Source organism: Carassius auratus, chromosome 7 (assembly GCF_003368295.1).
Source record: "Carassius auratus strain Wakin chromosome 7, ASM336829v1, whole genome shotgun sequence".
In the NCBI taxonomy this organism is placed as follows: Eukaryota; Metazoa; Chordata; class Actinopteri; order Cypriniformes; family Cyprinidae; genus Carassius; species Carassius auratus.
Window position 1 is genome coordinate 30,813,695 of NC_039249.1, and position 27,330 is coordinate 30,841,024.

Consider the following 27,330-nt stretch of genomic DNA (forward strand, 5'->3'; position numbering starts at 1 on the left):
TCGGAAGGGAACTTTCTGTAGGGCTGTCTTGGCTGGCCATTGTAAGTTTTGAGCTGTTAGAAGGAGTGATGAATTGATTTCATGAAAGTTGAATTATATTGGTTGAGAGATTCACGTTCAGTTCCTGGAGTCCATATTGAAGTTCAGAGATTGAATTATTCTCTTTCAATGGCCAGGGATAATAAAGACACCTTGCACCAGGTTTCTTTACAGAATCTGAAAAAAGATTGATGTTTTTTATGTTCTTAACACACTTATTCCCTGTTAAATGCACTTTGTAATGTCAAAATGTAAACAGTATTATTTTAATATTGAAGTATATTTTAATATTTTAAAGAAGTACACTTATTTTAATATGTTGGCTCACATACTAAAGCTAGTTTAGATTTTTTACTTCATCATTACAAATGTTTAACATACCAATAAAATTTTAATACATGGAATATGAGACTCATTTCTCATTTCAAGTTACAGTTTGTTTAAGTACATTCAGCAGTACACTTGAAACATATTTAAAAGACAATAAAAGTAATTATGAAATTAGATGTAAAGATGTACTTAAGCTCTCTAAAATGTAGCTAATTACATTTGATATTAATTTAAACTATAATACACTTTCATTTAATTGCAGTAAGCATGCAGTTAAGTGTCTGTAAACACTCAGTTCACACTTAAAATATTCTTTTAAATTATATTGTTTTAGTAATAAGTGCTCTTTAAAAAAAAGAAAAGCATGCTAAAGTGTATTTTGTTTTCACAAGGGAATGGATAAAGTAGATCCTGTTAGAAATTGATGCTAGTTTAAGTCAGTTTAATATCAAGGACTTAATTAAAATGTCTCCTCAAAAGCTTTGACACCTAATAAGATTGCTTAGAGACCTTCAGCATGTCAGTCTTCCTTTATGTTATCATATTATAATAGCTAGCAGTGTTAGGATCAGTCAAGCTTAATGTTTTGTATTGACTGAAACAAGAAGTGCACTTGAGATAATGGTGATGAAAGATTGATGCGTTCAGTCATGAGCAGCTCCGAGATAATGGACCTGTTATCCTTTGTTTTATTATGATAATATCTTCACCAGTTCTTCCAATCAATTGCTATTTGTTCATGTATGTTAATCAGTCATTTTCAATGGAGATGAAAGTTCTGCTCTAATAAGCTTCGAAGAAAGTTTTTGGTGAGGTTGAGGATAGAGGGATTTTCGCTGTCAAATAAAATCAGAAGACAGATTTCATTTAGTGTCTCCCGGTTCAATCATAAAACTCATATTTGCAGGCGGGGGTAAAGCATTAGAGCAATTTGTAGAGCCACAAGCTGTTCATATCCAATGTTCTCGGGCTTCTGAAAGAGACATTCTCTTCACGTTCACTCGTGCAATTCCACAATCTCAGTGATCGATGAGAGACGCAGTCCGCTCAAGGATAAACTCTATAGGCATGAGCCCGGGTGAGCACAACATCCCACTCAAGGGCAAGGTGAATTACATTGACCTTTAGCTTCTGTCATACCTGTGGCCAGTGTCAGGAACTTTAAATGAAAGGAACAACTGTTGGATAACAAACGCTGTGATTGGCTGATATTACAAGTTCAGGCAGTCGACGCCTACACTGGAAACATTCAGTTTGAAGAATATTCTTACTGCATAGCATCATCTCTTTCTAACAGAGATTTAATTCTTTCACATACACTGAATTTTTTATAAATTATATATTATTGTAGTATGTTTTACAAGACAAAACTATTTCAAACCTTTAGCGGAATGTGTAAACACTCTATTATACAACGTTGCGTTCAAGTTTCAATTCAATTCAAGTTTATTTGTATAGCGCTTTTTACAAAACAAATCGTTACAAAGCAACTTTACAGAAAATTATATTTCTACAATATTTAGTAGTAGCTAGTAGTTTGTGCACATTTGACAGGATTTTAGAAAAAAAAATAATAATAATAATAGTAATACAAGACGTAGTCAGCTAGACGATGAACTATCAGTATTATTAATTAAGTTATTATATGATTCAGTCACACATTTAGCAATAATTGTTAGTTCTGTTTGTTGATTCAGGGTTAGCATCATCTGAGGTCCTCTGAGGGTCAGCATCATCTCTTCTCAGGTGTTCTGGATCCAGACTGGAGCTTGTGTAAATCCTAGTTGCCACGGGATGTGAATCCCGTGGCGAAACATAGAAACAAAATACAGACATCATTAGCATAGCTGCGTTGTAGCTTACTTGTGTGCTTTCTGCTTTCTGTTTTTTTTTTCTTTTGCTAATTGCTGTTATCATTCTTATTCATTTTCTTTTTATGCAATTTCACCCATGTGAAACCTGGTTTCAAAATATAGATTTTTTTTTTCAAGAAAATACATCGAAGTGCTAATAAAAATAAATAAATAAATAAATAAATAAATAAGTAAATAAATAAATAAATTAATTAATTATTAAGATATTTGGCCTTAATAAAGTTGTGTAAAAATTATCAAAAATGCTGGTGGTGGTTGGCAACTTGGCAATGCTGATTTGGAAATAATTAAAATTTAATCTAAGTTTAATTTAATGTGTTGTTATTGTCTCTGTAATTATTGTGAAATTTACTAGCAATTTACTAGCAATAGTAGTGTGACAGGCATATGGGTGCCTGCACTGAATATTTTATAACTGATAACTGTATATTTCATTAGCCAATATAATGTTACTGTACCTGTAAGTTATAAACTAGTTAATGATTTCTACTTGCATAATTTTACAGCAAGCCATCATTTTTAATGTGAATTATTATATTTAAAAATATTTAAATTACTTCACCATCTGTAGAAAAGTATTGTAACTTACACTACAATTAATCAATTAACAGGTTTTCTGTAAAAAAAAAAAAAGAAAAAAAAATCACAATCATAGGGCTTTAGGATGAATCTGACCGTTGAGGGAAACATACACTGGGGAAAAATCTTTCAGAAATTGCTGCTAAATTTAGCAAATAATTACAAAAATACATCAAGTAAAATAAAATTTAAACGAAATTAAATGTTTAAAGAATAAAAAGACTGAAATAGTATCGTTTTGTAAAATGTTCTCTAATCCAACAATCTTTATATCGAAACATTATTTTTACAGTGTAATATTTATAATAGTACCTGGTTTGCAAGTCAGATAGTTCCAAACTGACAAAGCAGGATTGACTGTGGATGCAAAACATACACTGAAAAAATAAAATAAAAATCCTTCCATGTGCACAAACAAATTTTCTACTCAAAGAGTTGATGAGCCATTTCACTTTATTACGCTGTTAAAAGGTTTTTTGATCATTTATTTGTTTTAACAGCAACAGATAATTGAGTTGGTGGAATTAATTCTCTCCCTATCCCATGGCTATACACCATCTGCGAAATCAGCAAGCATGTTTGTCATGCAAACTTAATAGAAAAATCTATTTGGCCCCAGCAAATAGGGAATAAGACGATTAGACCCTCGAATGGATAAACTGCACAAACCCTTACCAAAAAATAACACGGTGGTACCATGATACAATCATTCTTTCAGATGCATTACCATGCTTTTTTGACATATAGCATGATACCATATTCATATACTTGCCAACATATAACATATCATACCATTGTAGCAGTTCTCTAAAAGAGAATTTGCACTGCATGCAGATTGAGATCTCAAGAATGCTCTAAAGGAATGCATTTAAAATTTGATCCGTTGCAGTCTCTACACCAGCATTTTATGACATACAGTAATGAATGTGTTGCATGCAATGTGGAATCATGTCTGTCTTCATCTTTTTCACATCAACGTCTACTATCTCTTCAAGATCTCTCCCTCTTTCACATTGGTTTCTTCTCTAAGAGGGAGAAAAGGTGGAATTAAAAATAAATCATAAGAATTCAATTTAACAGTGAAGCATAACACATGAAGGACCCAAATGAAAACTTAATGACACTTCTTCTTGGTTTTGCATTATATATTCATGTGAGGCACCTTCATTTGACTTGTTGCCAGATTGTTAAAGTTTCATCAGTGTTGTATTAGTGGCATTCACATTGTGTGCTAACATTTATTAATAGGAATAAACAATCAAGACCACAAGTGAAAATTCTTTCTTTTTTACATTTTTCTAATGCAATGTATATATATATATGTGTGTGTGTGTGTGTGTGTGTGTGTGTGTGTGTGTGTGTGTGTGTGTGTGTGTGTGTGTGTGTGTGCGTGCCTGCGTGTGTGTGTGTGTGTGTTTAAAGTAAGTTTCTTATACTAGCCAAGGCTGCATTAAATTTGAACAAAAATATTGTAAAATATGGTGATATATTATTACAATTTAAAACATCTGTTTTCTATCAGATGTAAAAATATGGTAATATTGTGAAATATTTAGCAATTTAAAATAACTGTTTTCTATTTTAATATATTTGAAAGTGTAATTTAGTGATGCAAAGGAGTTTTCTGAGTCTTCAGTGTCACGTGATTCTTCAGAAATCACTCTAATTTGCTGTTTTGGTGCTCATGGAATATGTCTTATTATTATCAATGTTGAAAACAGTTGTACTGCTTTATATTGATATAATAACTGTGATACCCCACCATTCAAAAGTCTGGGATAAGTAAAAATAAAATAAGTAAATTAATTAGTAGGTTTCACTTTATTTTGTGTGCTTATTACAGTGTAATTATACATTTAATAACTGTGTAATATTAATTAACTGCATGTACTAACTACATGGTTGGGATTAGGATTTGGTTTAGGGTTATTTACATGTAATTATGCATAACTTATTGTTACTATGGGAGTAAGAAATGGCAACGTGTAACAAGGACACCTTAAAATAAAGTGTTTCCAATTAGTATTTTTCTTGAGCAAAGATGCATTAAAATGATCAAAAGTGACATTTAAGTCATTTATAATGTTGCAAAAGATTTCTATTTAAAATAAATGCAAATAAACTTCCTATGCATGAAAGAAAAATCTACCACAAAAACGTATCATAAATATATCACATAAATATTAAGCAATATTTATATAGTTTTAACAATGATAATAATAAGAATCATGATTAATAATTGAGTAAATAGCATTATTATCATTATAATTTTTTATTTAAGTATGCTTTATTAATATATACTACTAATACACTAATAAAATAACACTAATAACACTAACAAAAACTATATATATAATATTTTTTTTTGTTTTGCTTTATGTACATGCAGTATTGGTATATATCGTAAGCTGCTGAAGGGTGCTAGGTCAACTGTGATGAATGCACTTCATGAATGTTGTATTGTTTGGTGTGAGAGCACACCTTCTAACTCAAGAAATGCATACAGTTCCACATCCTTGTTCAGTATTGCTTCTCTGTTAAAATGAACATGATTGACAGGCCCAAGAGTCCTTATTGACACACACACATACACACACACACAGTAACAACAACATCCTCTTTGCTGTGACCAAGAATAATGAGGACAGTCCTCTTGGAGGCATTGTAATGTTACAGCTCTTCCTCTCTCTGTCTCTGTCTTCCTCCCAGATGAGTTAAAGGAGAAATTACAGGACTTTGTCAAGGAGACCAACAGCAAGCAGCCCGGTTTCATTAAAATGGTGCGGCACAGTAAGCAGGAGGGGCTGATCCGCTCACGTGTGAGTGGCTGGAGAGCTGCGTCTGCCCCTGTGGTGGCCCTGTTTGACGCCCACGTAGAGTTCAACACTGGCTGGTGGGTGATATGAGAACTCCGGCTATTCCTAGTGCTTTATAGCCAGACTGTAATTACTGCTTGTTTCAATTGAAATTGTCTAAAGCATCAGTGCACTTGTTCAAGCACTGACAGGATCTGAGGGGCATTTTTTTTTCTTGAAAAGATCTGAAGAAGAAAAAAGCCTAGTTCACTGCTTCAATTTTTCTCTTATCTTCGTGTTGCTCCAAACCTATGTGAGTCTTTTTCTTCCATGAAACATAAAAGCATTTTTTAAGAATGCATACAATTCTCTTTACCACAGTGCAAAAGACAAATAGGACAAAAATGCACCTTAAAACTACTTTTAAATTACTTGTGTTCTATATTCTTTTATTATTATTATTATTATTAAATCTATATGAAGGCTTATTGTGCAGCACATGCTGGAAAAACATGCCTTTTATGCAAAACTCCAAAAACATAGGCCTACCTATACCAATTCACAGCAGTTTCCAGCTGAAATGACCACTAGAAGCTGTAAAACACCAACAACTTGAATTCCTTTTCACACAAATTATGGTTATGGAGAAGATTATTGGTTAAGATTGCACAATATTATGTTGGGGCCTGAAAGTATTTTATAATAATATTTACAATAATTTACAAACTAATACATTTGAATGTTTGCATCACATAATATACTTATCTATGGCTTTCCTGATATAGTAAACTTGCTCGGTAGCGTACCTGGTGCAGCTTTGCTCTTGTGAAGTAGAGTGGATTTCATCTCTAACTTTTACATTTCATTCACACTTCATTTTCAAACTTGGCAACACATCAGGTTCATTCTTGGATGAACTATTCCTTTAACCTGGTCCTGTATGAACATAGATCATATACAGTAGATGCCCTTCATCATCAAAATAAGTTCTTGATCATAGAGTTGGCACACCATGGTTTCTCTCATAGCAATGACCCAGATATGTCAGTGCAATTTGAATAACACCCAGAATTTTTCTGCCTTTAATCAGCTTTGATGTGATTTTAAAGCCATACTGTACTGCTCAATTTGCATCTCTCTAGAAGAATCAGTCCTAAAATAGTACTGAGGATGAGCTGACTGAATAGACACTGTTTGTTATTAAATCTTGTTGAGAATGCACTGCATGCTCAGCCACAGGTTTCATACTTAAAAACTGCCTTTTGTGGGGTGGAGGGGACGGGAGGAAAATCATGTTCACTGGTTGGTAATCAATTTTATTATTATTTTCTACAGGGCTGAGCCTATTCTCCAAAGGATCAAAGAAGACAGAACCAGAATTATATCTCCATCTTTTGACAATATCAAATACGACACATTTGAGATTGAAGAGTACCCACTCTCCGCTCAGGGCTTTGACTGGGAACTGTGGTGCCGGTATCTGAACCCACCAAAATCCTGGTGGAACTTGAACAACAGCTCTGCTCCAATCAGGTATTTTGTTCATTTTATTAATTTTGCCATAAATAAATAAATAAACAATATTTATTTATTTATTTATTTATTTATTTATTTATTTAAATATTTTGTATTCATGTAAATTTATTTATTTAAAAAAAATTATTTGTTTGTTTGTTTCCATTCCATTGTTTCTTCACTTTATTTATAAATCATGATTTATTTATCTTTCATTTAAAGCTTTTTTTAACTTTATTTTGTTTGTTTGTATTTATTTAAATACATATCTTCACTTTATTTATTTATTTGTTTGTTTCCATTTATTTAAATAAATCTCTTCACTTTATTTATAACACGTTTTATTTATTTTTAATTTAAAGCTTCATATTTTTTTATTATTTATTTAAGTATTTAGTATTTATTTTAGTATTTATTTAAATAAATCTCTTCACTTAATTCAGTTGTTTATGTATCTCTTTATTTAAATCTGTTTGTTTATGTATGCATGTATTTAATTATATAAATCTTGAGGTTTTGATTATTTTATTTAAATAAATGTCTTCATTTATTTGTCTGATTTGACTGATATTAGAATAAATATATATTCAGTTAATGTTATTCTCCAATGTAAATCTCTAGGAGTCCGGCCCTGATTGGCTGCTTTGTGGTGGACAGGGAGTACTTCGCAGAGATTGGTCTGCTGGATGAAGGCATGGAGATTTACGGAGGAGAGAATGTGGAGCTGGGTGTGAGGGTGAGAAACTATATCATTCTGAGCATGCTATGGGGTAATGAAGATAATGGATTCACTCTTGAAGGATTAATGACTCTAATGGCGCTCCATTCTTGGCAGGATAGTTCAAGTTGGCACCATTTACTGTATCTCTTGTCAAAATGCATTCTTTTGATCTGCTTGTAATTGTTATGCACTTTAAAAATGAGACGTCCAAGATCAGTCTAAGTGGGGTTATTAAAACTACAACCATAATACAGTGTTTTAAATAGTTTAAGATGAAGTAGAGCAAGGCAAGACACTTTTGAATTTAGGGCAGCTACTAACATTATTTTTTATTATTATAATTTTTTATTAGTTAATTAATGCAATGATTTTTTTCCCCTTAAATTATTGCAACATTTTCTCATAAAAATACTTTTCCTTACAAATAAAAAATAAAGTGGCAAGAATTATAAGACATTTTCAGTACTGCAAATGTCCAGATCTCCAACATACTGTAAACTCAGCACAAAAATGGCTAGTGCCAACTATATCTGGAAATGCATATGTATTATTTATCAATTATGATCATTATTATGAATAATTTCAAATACATGTCAATTTTTCCTTTGGAAAACAAATCTTTACTGACTAATGCTGTAAAATATACAGGGAACCCTCTTATTTGGTACACTGGTATAATATTAAATGTTAAAATGAAGTCCAAATTATTAAATTCAATTGTTGTACTTGTTTTTTACAAACATTTAAGTTGCACATAAGGTCGTTTTCACGAAAACCGATTTATTCAAACATACATAATTATTATATTATATTATATTATATTATATTATATTATATTATATTATATTATATTATATTATATTATATTATATTATATTATATTATATTATATTATATTATTGTGATATGTCGACACTTTCCATGCAAAAAACTTTGTTAAATAAGATGACAGCAAAGTTTTGGTTCTACTTTAATTGTTATATAAGTCACCCTTAGACGGCAACACACCTTAGATATTTGGCAGATGTCTTCATTTAAATATCTATCCTTTATAACGTATTCTTTTACAAGTGAATTGCTAGATTTAGATTCGCAGAAATGTTCAGACCTTCTCTATTTTTACCGATTTACAAATCCAACATTGAAAAGTTATTTTCCGGGCCTATTTTTTGGTTCCCAAAGCTCAGGCAGTACAGACCTATATTTAGTATTATCCATTCATACTTTTGTTTTAACACTGCACTGGGTCTGTGCTGATGAAAACCAACCCCACGGCATGAAAACTAGCACTTTCTCTGAAGGTAGGTGTTAAATTTGAGCAGTATTAGATTTGCACCACACATTTGCTTCACATATTTCTTTTTCTGTGCCACCCTCCCCTACAGGCCGGTGTTATACAGGCTTCCTGATATGGCTGACTGGTGCACCTTTAGTCTGTTTTCAGAAACTGAACTCTCAAAGCATATATTGTCCTTTATGTGACTGCTCTCACAAGTCTCCTGCTGTTTGTGCAAGGAGTTTCATAGGGCAACATTTTCCAGGCAACGTCTGGGTGGTTTGATGCAGCTTCCATTTCTTTATAATTGAAATAAAATTGCCCACTGGGACACACAAAAACTTGGATATTGTTGTCCTTACTTACGCATTTGGTTTACTTAATTTCTGACTTCACAGAATGACTCTTTAGTATTCATTTCACATTTGCCCTTCAAACTCCCAATCTGAATAATGACTCATTATGATCTGTAAACCCCAACATCCTGTGGGAGTGTAAGGCAGAAAATATGGTAATCTGGAGGATATGGGGGCTGAATACATATTTCAGTTAATTTTTTAATCAATAATAATTTGTAGCATAAAATAGTATCTTTGTAATTTTTTGTTTCATTGCTAGGAATAAAAATATATCTGAGAGCAAAATGTCAGAGTAGGATTCATAGTTAGGTAAAATGCATTAATAGTCTGAATATGTAAAGTAATGCAAAGTACACTACCAGTCAAAAGTTTGAAATAAAAATATATATTTTTAAAGATATTGCTTATGCTCACCAAGGATTGTAATAACATTTGGTGAGCAAAAGATACTGTACTTCTTTCAAAAACATTGCAACAATCCAAACCTTTGACTGGTGGTGTATGTGTTTAGGCTGGAAGATATTCATTTGGTTAGAGAACAGGGCACACATCATAACCTTCCTCTATTATAAATAATCTCATAAAATCCATTGCTCTCTGAGGGGATATTTCAAAATAGCCTTCAATAAAACTCAGTGACCCCTATGTCAGTCGCGCTTCAGACCCTGTTTGCTTTCTTTTCCATTTATACTGCCGTTTCTTTGCTGGTTTATTTGTTTGTGTCTTTATATCCATCCCTGTACAGTCTTAATAAATGTGCCATACCTGAGCAGAGAGCCATTATAATCACTAAAGGCAGCCAATAATAACCTTCAAGCATACCGTGACCCCAAAAAGCTTTTAGATACTTCAAGGAACAGTTCACTCAAAATGAAATATTACTGAACAGGTATTCACCCTCAGGCTATTTAAGATGTAAATGAGTTTGTTTCAGAACAGATTTGGAGAATTTTTGCATTATATCACTGGCTCACCAGTGGATCCTCTATAGTGAATGGGTGCCGTCAGAATGAGAGTCCAAACAGCTGATTAAAACTTCTCAATAATCCATAGCTAATCAGTATGACTCCAGTCCATCAATTAACATCTTGTGAAGTGAATAGCGGTGTATTTGTGTTAAACAAATCCATCATTAAGGTTTTTACTGTAAACCGTCATTCTGACGAAGGGCCCTATCTTGCACCCAGCGCAATTGACTTTGTACACCGACGCATGTGTCATTCCTATTTTGCACCCGCGCAAAGCGCGCTTTTCCCTCCACAGAAGCACGTCGCTAAACTAGTGAATGAACTTGCGCTCCCTGGGCGGTTCAGCGCAAAAAAGGAGGCATGTTCCGGCGCAAACAATCCCTGGTGCTATTTTGCTGTTCCTTTAAACAATTGCGCCACTGACCAGAAAAAACCTGGTCTAAAGTCAGTGGCGCGTTGCGCGTTGTTCATTATGCTATTTTAAGGGCGCATGCTTGACCATAATGTATAGCGTGCACAACGCGCATACACTTTGCTCATGTAATCTACACAGATGCAACAGTTATTTTTGCAAATCATAAATTGTTATACTAAAAAAATATTAACACATGAGATGACGGAAATCATTGTGGTGTGCCACGAAGATGTGAAAAAATAGGCATAAATCTAGCTTACAAATTATTCAGGCTAATTGTAGTAATTAAGGATCAGACCTGTTTGCCCAATAGTGGCAAGACATATATGTATATAAGGACATCTGACAAATTGGTTTGTCCGTCAAGAACCAGGAAAAAAAATCGATGAAACAATTGTGGCTATTTCCTCCCACGCCTGTTTAACCGACGCTATTTTGGGTGGGTTTCTCCCATCCCCATACAACACAACTTCTCTGTCTTTCACTGCTCTTTCTTACAAGAACATCAGTCTCCTCGGCTGTGAACCGCTCCTGGCGTGCGCCTGGTAAATACGCCATAATAATAGCAATCCATAATGGAACTTGCGCACCTGCTTTTAAAGGGAATGTTGGATGACGCTCTGATTGGTTTATTTCACGTTACGCCCAAACCACACCTATGAATAATGAAGCTACTTCAGACCAACCCATTTTAGATTTGCGCCGGGCGCAAGAGCCATTTATCCCACCGGGAAAATAGCAACATCGCCGAGACCCGCCCACAAAGTTACTTGCGCTTCGCGCTTTGACACTTGCGTTTCAGATCGTTAAAATAGGGCCCTATAATTCACCATAAGAACACTTCTCCTGTTGTCCTCTCACATCAAACTCCTCTGACATATTTGTCTAGAACAGTTTTTTCTTGTAAACAGTGTTTTATCTGTGCATATTTCTCTCCTGATTCAGACAAGATTCCTTTTTTTTAATACTATAGATAGCAATATTATGGAAAGAAGACTCATATTTTAACTACAAACACACATATTTTAGCTCTTTTAAACATTAATTGATTGTCTGGAGTTGCATGCATTACTTGTGGATTATTGTGAGGCTTTCATTAACTGTTTGGACTCTCATTCTGACGGCACCCATTCACTGCAGAGGATCCACTGGTGAAAAAGTGATGTAATTTCTCAAAATCTGTGAAAAACAAACTCATCTGCATCTCGGCTGGCCTGAGGGTGAGTAAATTTTCTTCAGATATTCAGCTCTGAGTGAACTATTCCATTAAGCAACACTAAAACATGTTTTTAAATGACACTGGGCATTGCTGATGACAAAATAAAAAATGCACTTACATACTGTTAGTGTATACTGTATTACATAATATTCCGAAATTAGAGGGCAAATTTGCTGTCCGTCTGTTCTCTGGGTGAGTCAGCACAACCCTAAAATGGCTTGACATTCAAAGCTATGACCACTCTCTCCAAGCACAGTGAAAGATAATCATCAATCACGCTAAAGGAGAGAGTAGGGTGGCATTTCCCTCCCTGGTAATTTTCCCTCAGTGAATGGCATGCTTTCAAGATTTTTATGCTTGATAATGGGCCACTGATTGCTCTTCTCTGAAAGCATGCACAATTTTCTCAGAGACATACTTTTTCACTGTCCCTCGCTGGTTTGTGGATAAATGGAAAGTGAATCGTTCTGATTGCACTAGACGGCACACAGAGACACAGTGTGCCAGATTTGTTCATGTCTCTGTTTATACCAGATTATGGTAAAAGCAATGAAAAGACAGGCTGCTGAGAGAAGGCAGAGGTGCTTTAGTCAGATTAGAGGTGCTACTACCTCTTACCTCACTTTACCCATAATTCCCACTGGGTTTCATCTGTCTGCAGTATATTACGGCAGCACTACGCTGACAATGAGATGGTGAGTTATGTGTTTGCAGATTAAAGTCTCAGAGAGAAAGGCAATTTTCAGATCTACACATATCACTGTTTCAAATAAAAATAGCAGACTTTGTTTGCCCTTCTATACAGAGGTAGACGAACAATTTCCTCGATCAACATTAAATGCTAAGTGGGTGAGAAGCAAATGAATCACATGTCTGAAGGTGATAAATGGAGATTAGAGCGTCGTGTGATAAAGCTCATGAAGCATTTATACAATATGCAGATGGAGTCCTCTCACACGCTGAATCACTTGAAGAAATAAAGGACATTATGTGGAACATGTGAGCGAATTATAGTGTACCAGATATAAAATAAACAGGCCGTGCAGAGATGTTATGGTTCGGTGTAAAACAACCAAAACTGACTATTGTGGCCTAAGCACTGTGTGGTTCTTATGAAATGCGGTTCTTAAGGAAATTTTATATTTCAGGTCATGTTTCATCCAAAAATCACTAAAATAAGGAATAATTATTGTTTCCATAAAGAAATGAAGCCTACTTTAGGACCATATAGCTTTATTTTAATTGTAAGATGATAGAACATTTTTTTTTCCTCCATATTCTTGCTGAATACCAATCAAGAAGCTAAAGGTATTAATCTCCTAAAACAAACAAACAAACAACCCCCCCCCACATTTCCCCCCGAGTTTATATATTATATATATATATATATTTTTTTTTTTTTTTACTATTATTATTATTATTATTTTTTTTTTTGGTTCTTTGATTTGATTGGTTGAAAATGAAAATGAGGGATATATGTATTTATTTGCATTACAGTAAAAATATATTTCTTAATTCAAAATACATTTTCTCATTTTGGCATTATGGACTTAAATATGTCCCGGAATTTGTGGGACTGATATAATATAACAGTGTGTTTCAGCCCTCTAATTTGATTGGTCGAGTGGATGATATTTTTAGTGTATCATAACTGATTTTTCTCTGTTGGTGTCCCTCTGCTTGCCCATTCCTTTTTGTTCTTCATGTAATTCTACAGTAGTCTACATGGATCCTGCTATTCTGCTGATGAATCACTGTTTGCTCACTAAAGCGAATCAAATGTCATCGATCCATTCACTCTATAAGAGACCATTCTGCTCTTTGCTATGTAAACTCAAAGCATGCTTAGTATATACTCTCCTTTGGGAGGGTGTGAGGTAAAGGATGAAGGAAAATGAGAGCGTGTTGCTGGTATTTTTGCAGTAGGCCAAGGTCTGAAGTGCGTCGAGCAGCAGTCTGTGAGGGATCTTTCTGTCCTTCTTTAACCAAAGGGAATGGGGCTTTGCTTATGGAACACCTCAGAAGTTGAAACAGATGGCCTTCTCTTGCCTGAAATAAAACATAGCTATCATTAGCTTCAATAAAGAGTCATGTCAGCACACACTGCTGTCTTAAGCGACTGTCTAGGACTGCTGTAGTGTAATTGATTAATGTGATTTTACATACATTTCAATTTCTCGTTTCTCTGTGACTCAGATTCTCAGATGTGGATTGTTGACTTGCTACGCAGTTAGTTCACTGTGGGAAACTGAATATAGCGAGGTGACAGAAACTAAGTATTTATAGACTTGTCATCCTTGCAAGTCTTTTTTTTTCATTAGAGGTTTGCAGGGTTGCTAATTAGATACAAAAATACTTGGTGCAAGCATGCACATCACAGTATGTTGGTGTTATCTTCAGGATCGATGCCAGATTTTTCTGCACTATTTATGAACTGACAGACATTACTATTTTCCATTACTATTAGGGTTTTTTTATTAACAAAAATGACACACTGCATGTAAATACTGTTTCCCACAATGCAGTGCACTCAAATTGAGTTTGTATTTCCAGAAAAAATAAATTAACCACAAGTATTGTCAGCTGTGAATATCTAACACTTTTTTTTTTTTTTTTTTTTTTTGGACACGTATTTAAAAATACCTCCAAGAATAACACATTTTTATTCAAACTTGTAAAAAAAAAGTGAGTAATGAGATCACGTGATAACAATGTAGCATTGTACTGTGTTGAATTAACATAACAGCATTGTTCTTCAGCATGGTTTTTGGTTGTCAATCACCACAATTGAATATTTTCATGTCCAATTATTTATTGTCTTGTATAATAAGCAGGATAATGTACAGTCATAATCACAAAAATAAACCCTGAAGCTGAGGTGCTGACTGGTCATTATTCCTTAGTATCACATGCTATTTTTATAAAAACAGCAGCCAATATTCAGTGTACACTAATGTTCTATTTCAGACATGGCCATTGTTTCACTAGCAGTTGGTTTTCTCTCTCTTGCGATCCCAAACATCTCTCCGTGATGTGAGGTGAGCACCCTCCACGGAAATGGAGCACCCTTGAACAAATGTTTGCACCAGCAAATGAATGACATTTGGTTTCAGTTGAACCAGTGTACTCTCCAATCAGTGTCATCACAGCAGAACAAATTCAAGCGTTTGGATGATCATTTGAGAGTAAATGTTAGTACAAAAAGTTAGTACCGACAAATGGCAGGGCTGCTCTAGTTTCTGGAAACCGTAGGAGGATTGGCAGGCAGAAAAGAGGGATAAAAGCAGGCGGTCACACATTCACACATACAGTATATACGCACATACTTGAGAAACAGACATTTTTAAACCACCCACCCACCACTCAGTTCAGTGCGCATGTTACTCACGGTAGAGCAGCGACTGTCAAACATCGAGTCTGACAAGGGTAAATTATACAGGAGTAAATATCAGAGCAGTGCGACTGCTAATGTACGCCACGGTCAACAACGACAATAAACCATGACAACAGCAATTCCACCCACACCGAGAATTTTGGTTTGCCTCTTTTCTTTCAATTTAACAACTGCCACTTAAGTATATAGTAGTAAGTGCTTTTAATTGCACCGTTCTCAACTGGGAAACCATCCAAGCTGGTTGTCCTTGGACCTTTTGCATTCAGACATCTCCAAGGGAGTGAATTTTACGTGTTCTGTGCTGTTTCCAAGTCAGTGGTGTGCCATTGTCATAGAAACTGGTGATTTCATCGAAGGGTTACTGGTAATTGACTCAAAACAAGGCCTAATTGTGTTGAAGTTTATAACTGAAGCCTGGTGCGATTTTAAATTTGAACTGACTGACTCTTTTCGCCCCGTTCAGGCACCTCATAGAGCCACTTACCGAAGCGCTACACGAGTCAAGGCAGGTGCTCTCACAACTGAGAGTGATTGGCATGTGTGCTTGACCAGATGTGTGCTGTTCTCTTAAGTGTGTGTTCACACTGACAGCGATTAAATCGCTCAAGGTCAGCGAGTTACTTCTCTGCTGGATGCTACTGTTGTAGGCGTTCACACTCGATCGCTGTGTCTGACTGAAGCAGACGCTTTTCGTTTCTCTCCCACAAGATTTGCTGCATTGTGACTGCTCATTTGCATATATTACTGGTGAAAGTTTGGAATAATACGACTTTATGCCTTTTAAAAAGATGTCACTCACCAAGTAGATTTCTCACCAAGACTTTAGTTGTTTAATAAAAAATACAGTAACAGTAATACAAAATGTATAATGTGAAATATTAGTTTTAAATAATTGTTTTCAATTATATATATTTTAAAATGTCATATATTCCTGTGATGGCAAAGCTGAATTTCTGAAAGATCCTCCAGAAATTATTTTAAGATTTGCTGCTCCTTTTTATCGATTATTATTTGAGCTCAGTTATTAATAATTTTTACTATTTTTATCAATGTTCAAAATATCACTTTTGTGTGTGTGTGTGGAAAACTTGATTCTTTTGCCTCCAGAATTCTAGAAAATTGAAAAGAACAGCATTTATTAAAAATATAAGAATTTTGTAAGTATATACATTTCTTGACAGTCATTTTTGATCAAATTCATGTGTCCTTGTTGTATATGTTTTTGTGAAGCTTACTTAAAAAATGCAACTGAATCGAAATAATCATATAAAAAAAGACGAAAAAAGGAAAAGATAAAGGGGTGTTTCCTACCAAATCACCATATGAGAATGATTTCTGACGGATCATGTGACACAGAAGACTGGAGTAATTATGCTGAAAATTCAGCATTACTGTACATCAAAGGAATAAATTACACTTAAAAATGTATTCAAATAGAAAACGTTATTTTAAATTGTAATATTATTTTACAATATTACTGTTTTTATTGTGTTTGTAACCAAAGAAATGCAGCCTTGGTGAGCAGAAGAGACTTCTTTAGAAAAGTTAGAAAAACAAAGTCTTAATTATTCCAAACTGACGGAGCCCTGCACATGGCATGCAGGAAAAAATAAATCAATTGTGTGCATGATTTACTAATTTGTTCCCTTGATTTGCTAAATCCTGCACACAATTTATAAGTAAATAGAATGAATTAGTAAATACTGCACACGATTAAGCAAATCGAGGGAACAAAATAGTAATCGTGTGCACGTTTTAGGAAACTGAGGGAACAAATGAGTAAATCGTGTGCACAATTTATTTATTTTTTCCTGCATGTTATGTGTGGGGCTCAGTAGTGTCAGTTTGTCAACCTTTTTCAATCTGCAACAGTTGCTCATGTTTCTGGGAATGGCCAAATATCATTGAAATAGAATGACTTTGTGTGGCTTCAAATGGCTGTCGGAGTGAAGACTTTCTTAAAAGTGAGCAATACATGGACAGGGAGTGCTGTTTGAGTTATAATGACAACTTCATCTTCCTCCCCACAGTGAGAGCAGAGTGCACCTGCTGGAGTGAGGCATCCTTGATAGCTTCTCCTGCTCAGCCTCATAATACACTCGACACAATCTTGATATCTTTCCTCTGGCTTCAAAGTGAAGTCCTGACCTCTCTGATTGTCATATTTTTCCACAGACTGTGGATGCTGAAAATTGGCTGACCACAGCAGTGCCTTCGAAATGCAGTTCTCATCTTGACAGGGCAATGGAAGTTTTGTCTACATATAGATAGCAGTTGGGTCCATATTTTATTGAGCTCTCTGCCCTGTGCAGCTTTAAAAAAATGTAAGACAATACAGTCTAGCTTTTCACCAATGGACTCTTGTGTTTTGTATTGTGAGTAGTATAAGCCAGAACTTACAAGTTTTATTTATTTATTTATTTTCTTGCTTTTCAGCATGACATATACATGAAAGATCATTTTAAACACTTTCCTGGCTGCCTATGGAGGTGTCAATTTGAGGCATCGTACTGTAAATATGTGAATATAAGCCCCTTTCACACTGCATGTTGGACCCGGCATATTGCCGGGTCGCCTTCTGTGTGAAAGCAAACACATCCCGGGATTGATTTCGGCATTGAACCCGGGTCGGGGACTTAGTAACATTGCCGGGTTCAACCCGGGACGAGCGCTGTGTGATAATGCGCGTTATCGCACAACTCTTTTACCGGCTGTTTTGAAGGAAGACCAACGTCCCCAACAAAAAAAAAATGTGCAAACTAATGAAGCAGAGATCAGTTAATTCCTCACTTTCCGCGCTAATGCCGAGATCGTTTGCTTGCTTCAGTGAAAGTATAATGTGCCTAACGTTTTCGACTCGTACATTACACGTCATGCCCTGATGTCACGTGTCGTTATGGAATCTTTACGGGTTGTGTGTGAAAGCACGCACATATCCCGGGTCATCACTGGCAGTGCCAGTTGCCGGAACACTTTACCCCTGTATTTGCTGGAATGGCAGTGTGAAAGGGGCTTAACAGATCAATCCAAAATGATTGTTAAACTGAGAAAAATATCCATTATTGAAAACAAATGCAGATAATATTCATTAAGCAGAGTGTCACTTATGTACACGTATGCACTTTTTTTGTTTTGCTTTGAAGTACATTTTAAATCACTACTGTATGTTATAATAATTGTTTGTCATGCTTTAAAGAAGTAAAATTATTTTAATGTTATCTAAAAAAAAACAAAGCATATGTAATGTATAAATTTAACTGCAGTGTATTGTTCAATATTACATTTAAAGGTAATATATTTTGAATGTACTAAACTTCAACTTCATCATTACAAATGTGTCATTACAAATGCATGACACACAGAAAATACATGAAATTATGTTTTAGTTTATCTTACATGCTTGTCAGTACATTTGACAGTACGCTAACCATATTTCAGAGACATAGTTATGAAATTACACAATGATGTCTTTAAGTATTATTTAAGTTTTGAGTCTTACTTTCAAGCCTTACTTAAGGGGGTAAAAAAATCAATTCAGGTAATTGCATTTAATATGCATGTAATTGTTTTTAATTATCGTACATTTTCATTTAATTGCACATGTATTCTTTTGGTAATAAGTACTTTTTTTAAGAGTATGCTAAAGTGTACCTTTAGTGTATGCCTTTTCCACAAAGTCATATGTCCTACGTCATCCGCTGGAATGTCTTCCACCTATGACAGTTAGCAGAAGTGAGAGAAAACAGTTTATAGCATTTTAAATATGGATATTTTTCTTACTAAAACGCATTGATTCGCTACAGGAGGCCTTTATTCTTAATTCTATAACTTTATTACGGATGGATGTTCTTTATTTGACTTCTTTTGCACTTTATGGCGTTATAAAGCGAGGAAGAGCAGGGACAATTTTTAATACAACTCAGACTGTATTTTCATATACACCTAGAGTGTGACTAAAGCATTGTCTAAATTTACATTTTTTGGTGAACTAAGCCTTTAAGAACCCTTTGGTCTGATCATTTAAAAAAATGGACAGATTAACCTTATGGTTAGCTTCGTAACAGGCTAACTCTAAACCTTCTGTGTAGTCTGTGTAGAGTGCTCTAAATCAGTCACTTATGAGTTTCCATCTGTGTTAGGATACTGCCATAAAAGACAGCTGTCTCACTTAGTTTTGAAACTGAGTCAGAGTTCACATGCATGCGTAAATTCATTATCTTTTACTGATTTTAAATCTTTTTATTCCAAAGGCCATATATTAAGTTCTTATTCAGACTTTTTAGGGTCTCATGGAGGTCCGGGTGGTTTTAAGAGGTCCAAATGAGCTTTAGTCTTTAGTGTTATGCAAGATCTTCATACAAGCTTCTGTACTTCATCTGCTCTTCAGTCTGGTCCAGCCTTGCCAAAAATGTAGCTCTTTTATATCTCAGCATGAAAATGTATTTTTACTTAGATTTTTTTGTGTGTTTGTGTAGGTGTGGCAGTGTGGAGGAAGTGTGGAGGTGTTGCCCTGTGCCCGTATCGCCCATATTGAGCGCGCACACAAGCCCTACACCGAGGATCTCACTGCCCACGTGCGCAGAAATGCTCTGAGAGTGGCTGAAGTGTGGATGGATGAGTTTAAAAGCCACGTCTACATGGCCTGGAACATTCCACAAGAGGTGAGGTCTATTATGTCAGCTACTTGACTTACCGCTAGAAAGTCCTGTTGACATTTACATTCACTTAAGTGGCAGATGCTTTTATCTGAACATGTCTCATAAATGAGAAATGCTAAAACATGATTCATCCAAAGGACACAAAGGAGACAAGTTGCAATACAAGATTTAGGGGTTAGGTTTCATAGGAGCATTGTTTATATTGTAATTCATTTGTCCAAGTAAAAAAGGAATATATTTCAAATACATTTCGCACTAAGTATAGTTCAAATCTGTTAATGTTACTGACATACAGTACAGACCAAAAGTTTGGAAAATTACTATTTTTAATGTTTTTGAAAGAAGTTTCTTCTGCTCATCAAGCCTGCATTTATTTGATCAAAAATACAGAAAAAAATTGAATATTTTGATATATTATTACAATTTAAAATAATTGTTTTTAAATTTATTATACTTTAAATTATCATTTATTTCTGTGATGCAAAGCTGATTTTTTAGGATCATTATCACATGATTCTTTAGAAATCATTCTAATATGATGATTCATTATCAAAGGTGGAAACAGTTCTGCTGCTTAATATTTTTTCAGAACATGTGAGACTTTTTTAGGACACTTTGATGAATAAAAAAAAAAGAAGCTATGTTTTTAAAATATAAATATTTTGTAAAAACAATTTACTGGTCAGTAATTTGGGGTCAGTAATTTTTTCTTTCTTTATTTTTTAAAAAAAATAAAATCAATACTTTTATTCAGAAAGGATGTGTTAAATTGATAAAAAGTGATAGTAAAGAAAATATATTATTACAATATATATTATTAGAATTTTTTATTTTTATTTTGAATAAATGCAGTTCTTTTTAACCTTTTATTCATCAAATATATTAGACAGCAGAACTGTTTCCAACACTCTTAATAAATCAGAATATAAGAATGATTTCTAAAGGATCATGTGATAGACTGATGTTACATGTGACACTGAAGGCTGGAATAATGATGCTGAAAATTCAGCTTTGCATCACAGGAATAAATATAGGAATATATATATATATATATATATATATATTTTTTTTTTATTATTTTTTTTTAAGTATATTCAAATAGAAAACTATTATTTTAAGTTGTAATAATATTTCACAATATTACAGTTTTTTCTGTATTTTTGATCAAATAAATGCAGGCTTGATGAGCAGAAGAAATTTCTTTCAAAAACATTAAAAATAGTAATGTTTTACAAACTTTTGGTCTGTACTGTATCTCTCGACTCTTACTGGTACAAAAACAAAATATTTTGAAACTTAATTTGGAGTACTACTTGTGCACAATGCACATTTCTTAATATTAAGTCTAAAATGTGTGTTTAATGTCACTACACATAAGTATTTGCATGGATCTTTTTAATGCAAGATGCAAATGTGAAAAAAATTCACACAAACTTTAAATCTGCAGTGTTGCAATGGAGTAGCTTGCATTTTTTTATTTATTTTTTCATTCTGGTTGTATTATTTGCTGATAAAAAAAAAAGGTTTTACATAATGTATGGCCATTGCAGTGTTTGCAGGAATCATGGCTTTGAAGGATATATCCACCTTTTCCGTAAGAGCCGGCACAGCCATATATAAATTTAATGTTTCTGACCTCTGGTGTTGTCCGCCTCCAGCTATTTTTCACTTGCAAAACTGCTTAATTCTGCATTGAAGAATGAGGTGAATAGGGTTGTTCTGGTGACATTCGAGACATTCCACAATCCAGGAACAGTGAACGTGAGTGTTCTGGAAAGTGCCTCATTGTGACGGCAGCACAAGCGCTGCTCATTCACAGACCCCAGCAGTCTCCAAGGAAGCATAGATGTGTAAAAGTGAGTGTGTGTAGGAGGGTGCAGATTTGATATGGCAGCATCAGTGGCTTGAATCTGATGTGGGTAGATACTGGCAACCAGTGTAGTGAGACAAAGAAGGTGTGAAGGGAGCCCTTTTGGGTCCACTGAAGACCAGGTGTGCTGCAGCATTCTGGATCATTTTTGGGTTTTTACTACAGGCTGGACAACCAGGCAACGAGTTTAATTCCCTCTTCCCCCTTTATATATCCTTATGATTTAATAATATTTGTAAAAACTGAAATTAGGTGACAATACTATACAGATTGCATCAAATAGGAGGTTGGTTAATCTCCTTACTTATGCTGCCTGTAAGAACATTTTTCTTAAATGGATCTCTGATTAACTGCCAACAGTCTCAGAATGAAAAAAACATTTTGTTAAAAAGGTTAAAACAGGAACAGGATTGACCCACAAACATTCGTTTCCATTTTCCGGAAAATAATTATGCCCACATTCATACATAACTTGAATATTTGGAAAGTAAATCTGATTATAAAGACTGTAGGAAAGTGATTAAAATGCTTAGAGAAATACAGTTGTTATTGTCTATTAAGCAGCCATTACCTCATTTATAGTTCTCCAGCCCTCAGCTCTGCTTCCAACCATATGTTACAGTGCTCCATTTATTTAGGGAGCTTTGGCCCCTCTTGTGCATTTATCAGTGAGACAGCAATTAAGATCTGGCGAAAGCGGAAGGCGTGGTGAGATAGCAGCAGATTCCCAGACCCAAGCTGAATGTTGAGAGGAAGGAAAGGGAGAAAGGGAAGTGACTGTTGACGCAGGAACAAAGACATGACTCTAGTGTGCAGAGCAATATAGACTCAGATGTGCTTTGCTATTTCAGTTCCAGGGCATGAAGCACAATGCTGCATTTTCATGAATCTCAATCGCAATTCATCCTGATTCTATATCTCCAGTCCGATAATCTCTTCCTCCGTTTGTGAGGACGAATGGTTGTGCTGTTTTATGATTATAGTCATGACTAAAGGTCACTGGTACATCATGCAGTGAAAATGTCCTCAATTCTGTCATCATTTAATCACCATAATGTCAAACCTGTATGCATTTATTTCTTCTGCTGAACCCAAAAGAAGATCATCTGAAGAATGTTGATAGCCATATATTTTTAAACTCATTGGTATGTGATTGTTCGTGTATCATCAGGACTCAGGGATAGACATCGGGGACATTGCAGAAAGGAAAGCACTGAGGAAGAAACTGCAGTGCAAGACCTTCCGCTGGTACCTAGTGAACATTTACCCTGAGATGAGAATGTACACAGACACCATTGCATATGGAGTGGTGAGTATTTGTATTAAACCCAATGAAACGGAAGCAGTTTGCACATGGAAAGAGCAAATAAAGAGTTCAAATACTGTGCAAATAACTATATCTTGTCAGATAGACTCATTTCCCAGCAGTGCGTGTTATCTGGAATCAGATTGTGTTGTAATAAAACCCTGCATGTTCAGTCAGCGCAGTGGCAGTTGCAAGACAGTTTCTCTCCACATGGCTAATGCTTTAACCGCTGCTCCTGTGAGTGCTGAATAAGCTACAGCTCATTGTGAATGCCCAGATATTGTACCATTGAGGCAGGATTTGAGAGCAGCGCTCGCCACGTGTGACACCCACTCACCGTTCCGTCCAAGGCGCCTGAAAAGGATTTTCCAATTTGCTTGACAAAACGATGCCTGCGCAGCGCATCGCTAGCAGTCGAAGCCCGACTCACCCGCAACTGTTTTTATTAGCCATGCATGTCAAGTCCAAACAATTCATTCGCTTTTTATTCCCTACTAGACTTAATAATAATGCACTTGACTCAGTACTGATGCAGAAACAGGCTGTCTGGTTGAGGTGTTCATTCTGTGCAAGATTTCATCATATGTGTTTTCATAGATGCAATTTAAAAGGAAGAAACTGTGGAAAATAGGTCAGCCTTATTGAAATGAATTCTGGGAGTAAAGGGCTCAGAAATAGCTCTCGCCCTCATTACTTTACTATGAGTGACTGCATTTGATGAGCCTGTCAATCACGTCGGCTGGCAAATCAGCACGCGGTGATAAAAGGCACAGCAGTATTCAGCTGAATCCAACAGAAAATGCCAAAAACAGAGATATGATCCATTGAAGTCCTCCGCTAGGAATTCTGTTGTCACTGATACGACCATGTGTTTAAACATTATTTTCATTAGACGCAACAGTTGCAGTACACTTTGAAGCCTGTGGAGAAATTGTTCTTTTTTTAAAGCTCTGCATGAAATGATTTTACTAATAGGCTCTTTATACTCTGGAGGTAGAATCAGGTAAACAGAAGTGCAACGAGTTCAAGTTATTCGTGGAAGGTGTGACAGTATGGCTCTTTTACTTCACCAAGGACTTTGGCTGGAATATCATTTAGATGATTCATGAGTGTGCATACACTTATGAAAATGAATTTTATAATTAGAACCTGTAATTAGGAGGAGAATTGAACCGCATTACGCTGCAAGTGAGAAACAGCCTTGAGTTTTATCTGCTGTATGCTGTATGTGAAAAATGACATGCACTTGATTGTCCACTTAATTCTGATGATGCTATTTTTCTTTCAGCTGAGAAACTCTCTGAAGACTGACTTGTGTCTCGACCAAGGGCCAGACACTGACAACATTCCCATCCTTTACCTCTGTCATGGGATGACACCTCAGGTTAGTTTCTTTTCAGTGAGTGACTGTGACATTGGTTCTCTTCTCTGTTGGTGTTTTATTAGTATAATTCTAAACAAAGAAGAAAATGTCTGAAAAACTGACAAAATATTGATGTGTAAAATATTTGTTATATATTAAATCATTTCACACATTTTTGCTTTTCAAATGTATTTAGATTAGTTGTGGGCCGTTATCGGCGTTAACGTGCTGCGATAATGGGAGACTCTTATCGGGCGATAAAAAAAATATCGCCGTTAATCTATTCTCAAAGTTGGGTTGGGAGCTGGGTCTATACTAAGCGAGCTATGATGACTTTCACCTTGATATTTTATATAACCGACTGACTGAGGCCAGAACAACAAATGAAACGAACAAATACAAATTGCAGTTTGAACAAACAAAAATATGTGAAAGAGCCCAATTCAGCATCGCTGGTGTTCAGGGCTCACGCAGAGAAAGGCGTCTCGAGACGTTTGAACACCGAATTTGCTTATTTTTGCGACAAATGCAAACAAAATATGTCAAAATATCCACCTTGGAAATTATGCTCGAAAAAACTGTTATTTCTTAAGTGAAAGTAAACAGTTGAGGAAAAAAATGGGATGTATTTTTTATTGGATGCGTTCATCGTCTCTTAAAGGGACCACGCCTAATTTAGCTATTGGCTGCTGTAATGTTAATCCAAGAAAATGAAAATGAAAATCACTCACTGCTCTTGACTGAATTACTTTGTAGTTTTAACAGTCAAACCAAAAATTATTCAGAAACCAGATATAACTTTTGATATATATATAGTAAAACTGTAATAATGTGAGAGATGTTGAAGGTGTCTGAATAAATGTAGGTTTGATTGTATATTTCATTTTTACATTGACGACTATCCAGTGCTTTTTTACATTTAATTATTTGGTTTCTTTACCTTGAAACCTACAAACTTGAAAAAAAACGTAAACATTATGTAATTGCACAAATAAATAAAAATTAATGAAAATACAAATTAAAAAATTTCTAAATTGGTACGGGCCCCGCTGACCCCAGCTACGGCAATTCGAATGAGCCATTTTAATCTAGATTAATTTCAAGATCACAGTGAGATTAATCTAGATTAAAAAAGAATTATCTATGCCCACCACTAATTTAGATACACATTTTTAAACCATTTTTTATAATTTTAATGAATGATATCTGAAAGAATATCACCAAAAGAAGATAATTCTGTCATTTACCCAGCCTCATGTTGAGTTTCTTCTGTTAAGAACAAAATAAAATATTTTGAAGAATGTGGGTATTCAAACACAGTATTTTTCTCCTTACTATGGAAGTAGATGGCTACCATCTTTTGTTTGGTACCAACATGATTCAAAATTTCTTTTTTTCTGTTTTTTAAACGAATGAAACTCGTTGAAGACAATATGAGGGAAGGTAAATGATGACAGATTTTTTTGGGGGGTGAACTATCCTTTAAAGCCTTGTACACACCGGGACAATTATAGCGCGCGCTTATCGCCGAAACCTTTCAACGTGTTTTTTGTGTTCATACCCAAGTGATTTTCGCAGGCAATGAACAGAGTAAACATGCAAATTCACTCCCTGGCATTGGATGGCGCTTAACGAAAAACAGAAAAAATCTGGTAAAAACTGAATCATGTTTGATCTGCAACTTCTCTCCATAACATTTCCCTCTTATCAAAATTTGTGTAGTCGCTGTTGCGTTTGTCATAAAGCCCTTTGTGACACCAGTGAGACCAGCAGCTCTACATTCATTGGTCGACCAGTTTTAAATGCAGCATATCAACGCGCCCGAGGCATTTTTCATAAGACGCTTTTACACCTTATGTTTTGCGTGTTGGTGTGCAGACTCACACTGGCGCCCTTTGTTTAGTTACGATGCGTTTTTGTAGTTTCTTTCAGGAGACAATAATGTCGTTAACCAAATAATTTCTCTTGGTCTTTCGAAATTAACAAAATGTTATGGTCAAATGAATAAAAGTCAAGTTTGATAATGTAATACTTGGAGTGAAAAGAAACTAAGAGGTTTCATGTGTGACATGGAAGGACCTGTAGTGCTCTCATATCCTCAGAGAGAGTCAGAGAGCAGCACTCGAGCTGATGCCACCACTCAAGAAAGGGCAGGAAAAGGGTGAACAGTAAGTCATAGAAGGTGCTGCAATACCTGATCCAGCAGAGAAAGGGATGATTGAGAAAGGTTATGGAAGCATGATGGTTCCCAGAACACAACAAGCACAAAATAACGAGTTTGGTTGCTGTAGCATTAGCCTATGAAAAACTCACAGGTGAGAAATTAGTTTTTCAGTGCTGATGAATTGTTAGGCTCACAAATCACCAGGGACTTTTCAGCAGATGAGATGTTTTCAACAGCTTGCTAAAAAGGAAAGAGAAATCTTGTGTTTGCCATTTTTCGTCTAGTTTGATCAGTTTTATTAATTCTGTTTTCTGTTGAAACAGAAAGGAAAAATATCCTAGCTAATCCAGATTAACAGTTAAGTGCCCAGACAACATACAATTATGGATCACAAAAATAGCTAATTAAGTGTCTGAGATTAAATGGAGAGCAAATAAATGTTTTTCTTCTCAGGTATTTTAGAAATGTCCGAGATTAAATAAGGA

The 27,330-nt window shown here is 35.1% G+C and overlaps 1 protein-coding gene across 1 annotated transcript in view; it reads left to right on the forward strand.

Moving 5' to 3' along the window:
- galnt18b (UDP-N-acetyl-alpha-D-galactosamine:polypeptide N-acetylgalactosaminyltransferase 18b) overlaps positions 1-27,330 on the forward strand; it is a 102,044-nt gene that overhangs the window by 57,443 nt on the left and 17,271 nt on the right. Inside the window, exons 4-9 of the mRNA XM_026268417.1 lie at positions 5,532-5,715; positions 6,953-7,150; positions 7,754-7,868; positions 19,960-20,145; positions 23,184-23,321; positions 24,607-24,702. Of these exons, the coding sequence (XP_026124202.1) occupies positions 5,532-5,715; positions 6,953-7,150; positions 7,754-7,868; positions 19,960-20,145; positions 23,184-23,321; positions 24,607-24,702 (917 nt within the window). The remainder of the gene's footprint in view (positions 1-5,531; positions 5,716-6,952; positions 7,151-7,753; positions 7,869-19,959; positions 20,146-23,183; positions 23,322-24,606; positions 24,703-27,330) is intronic.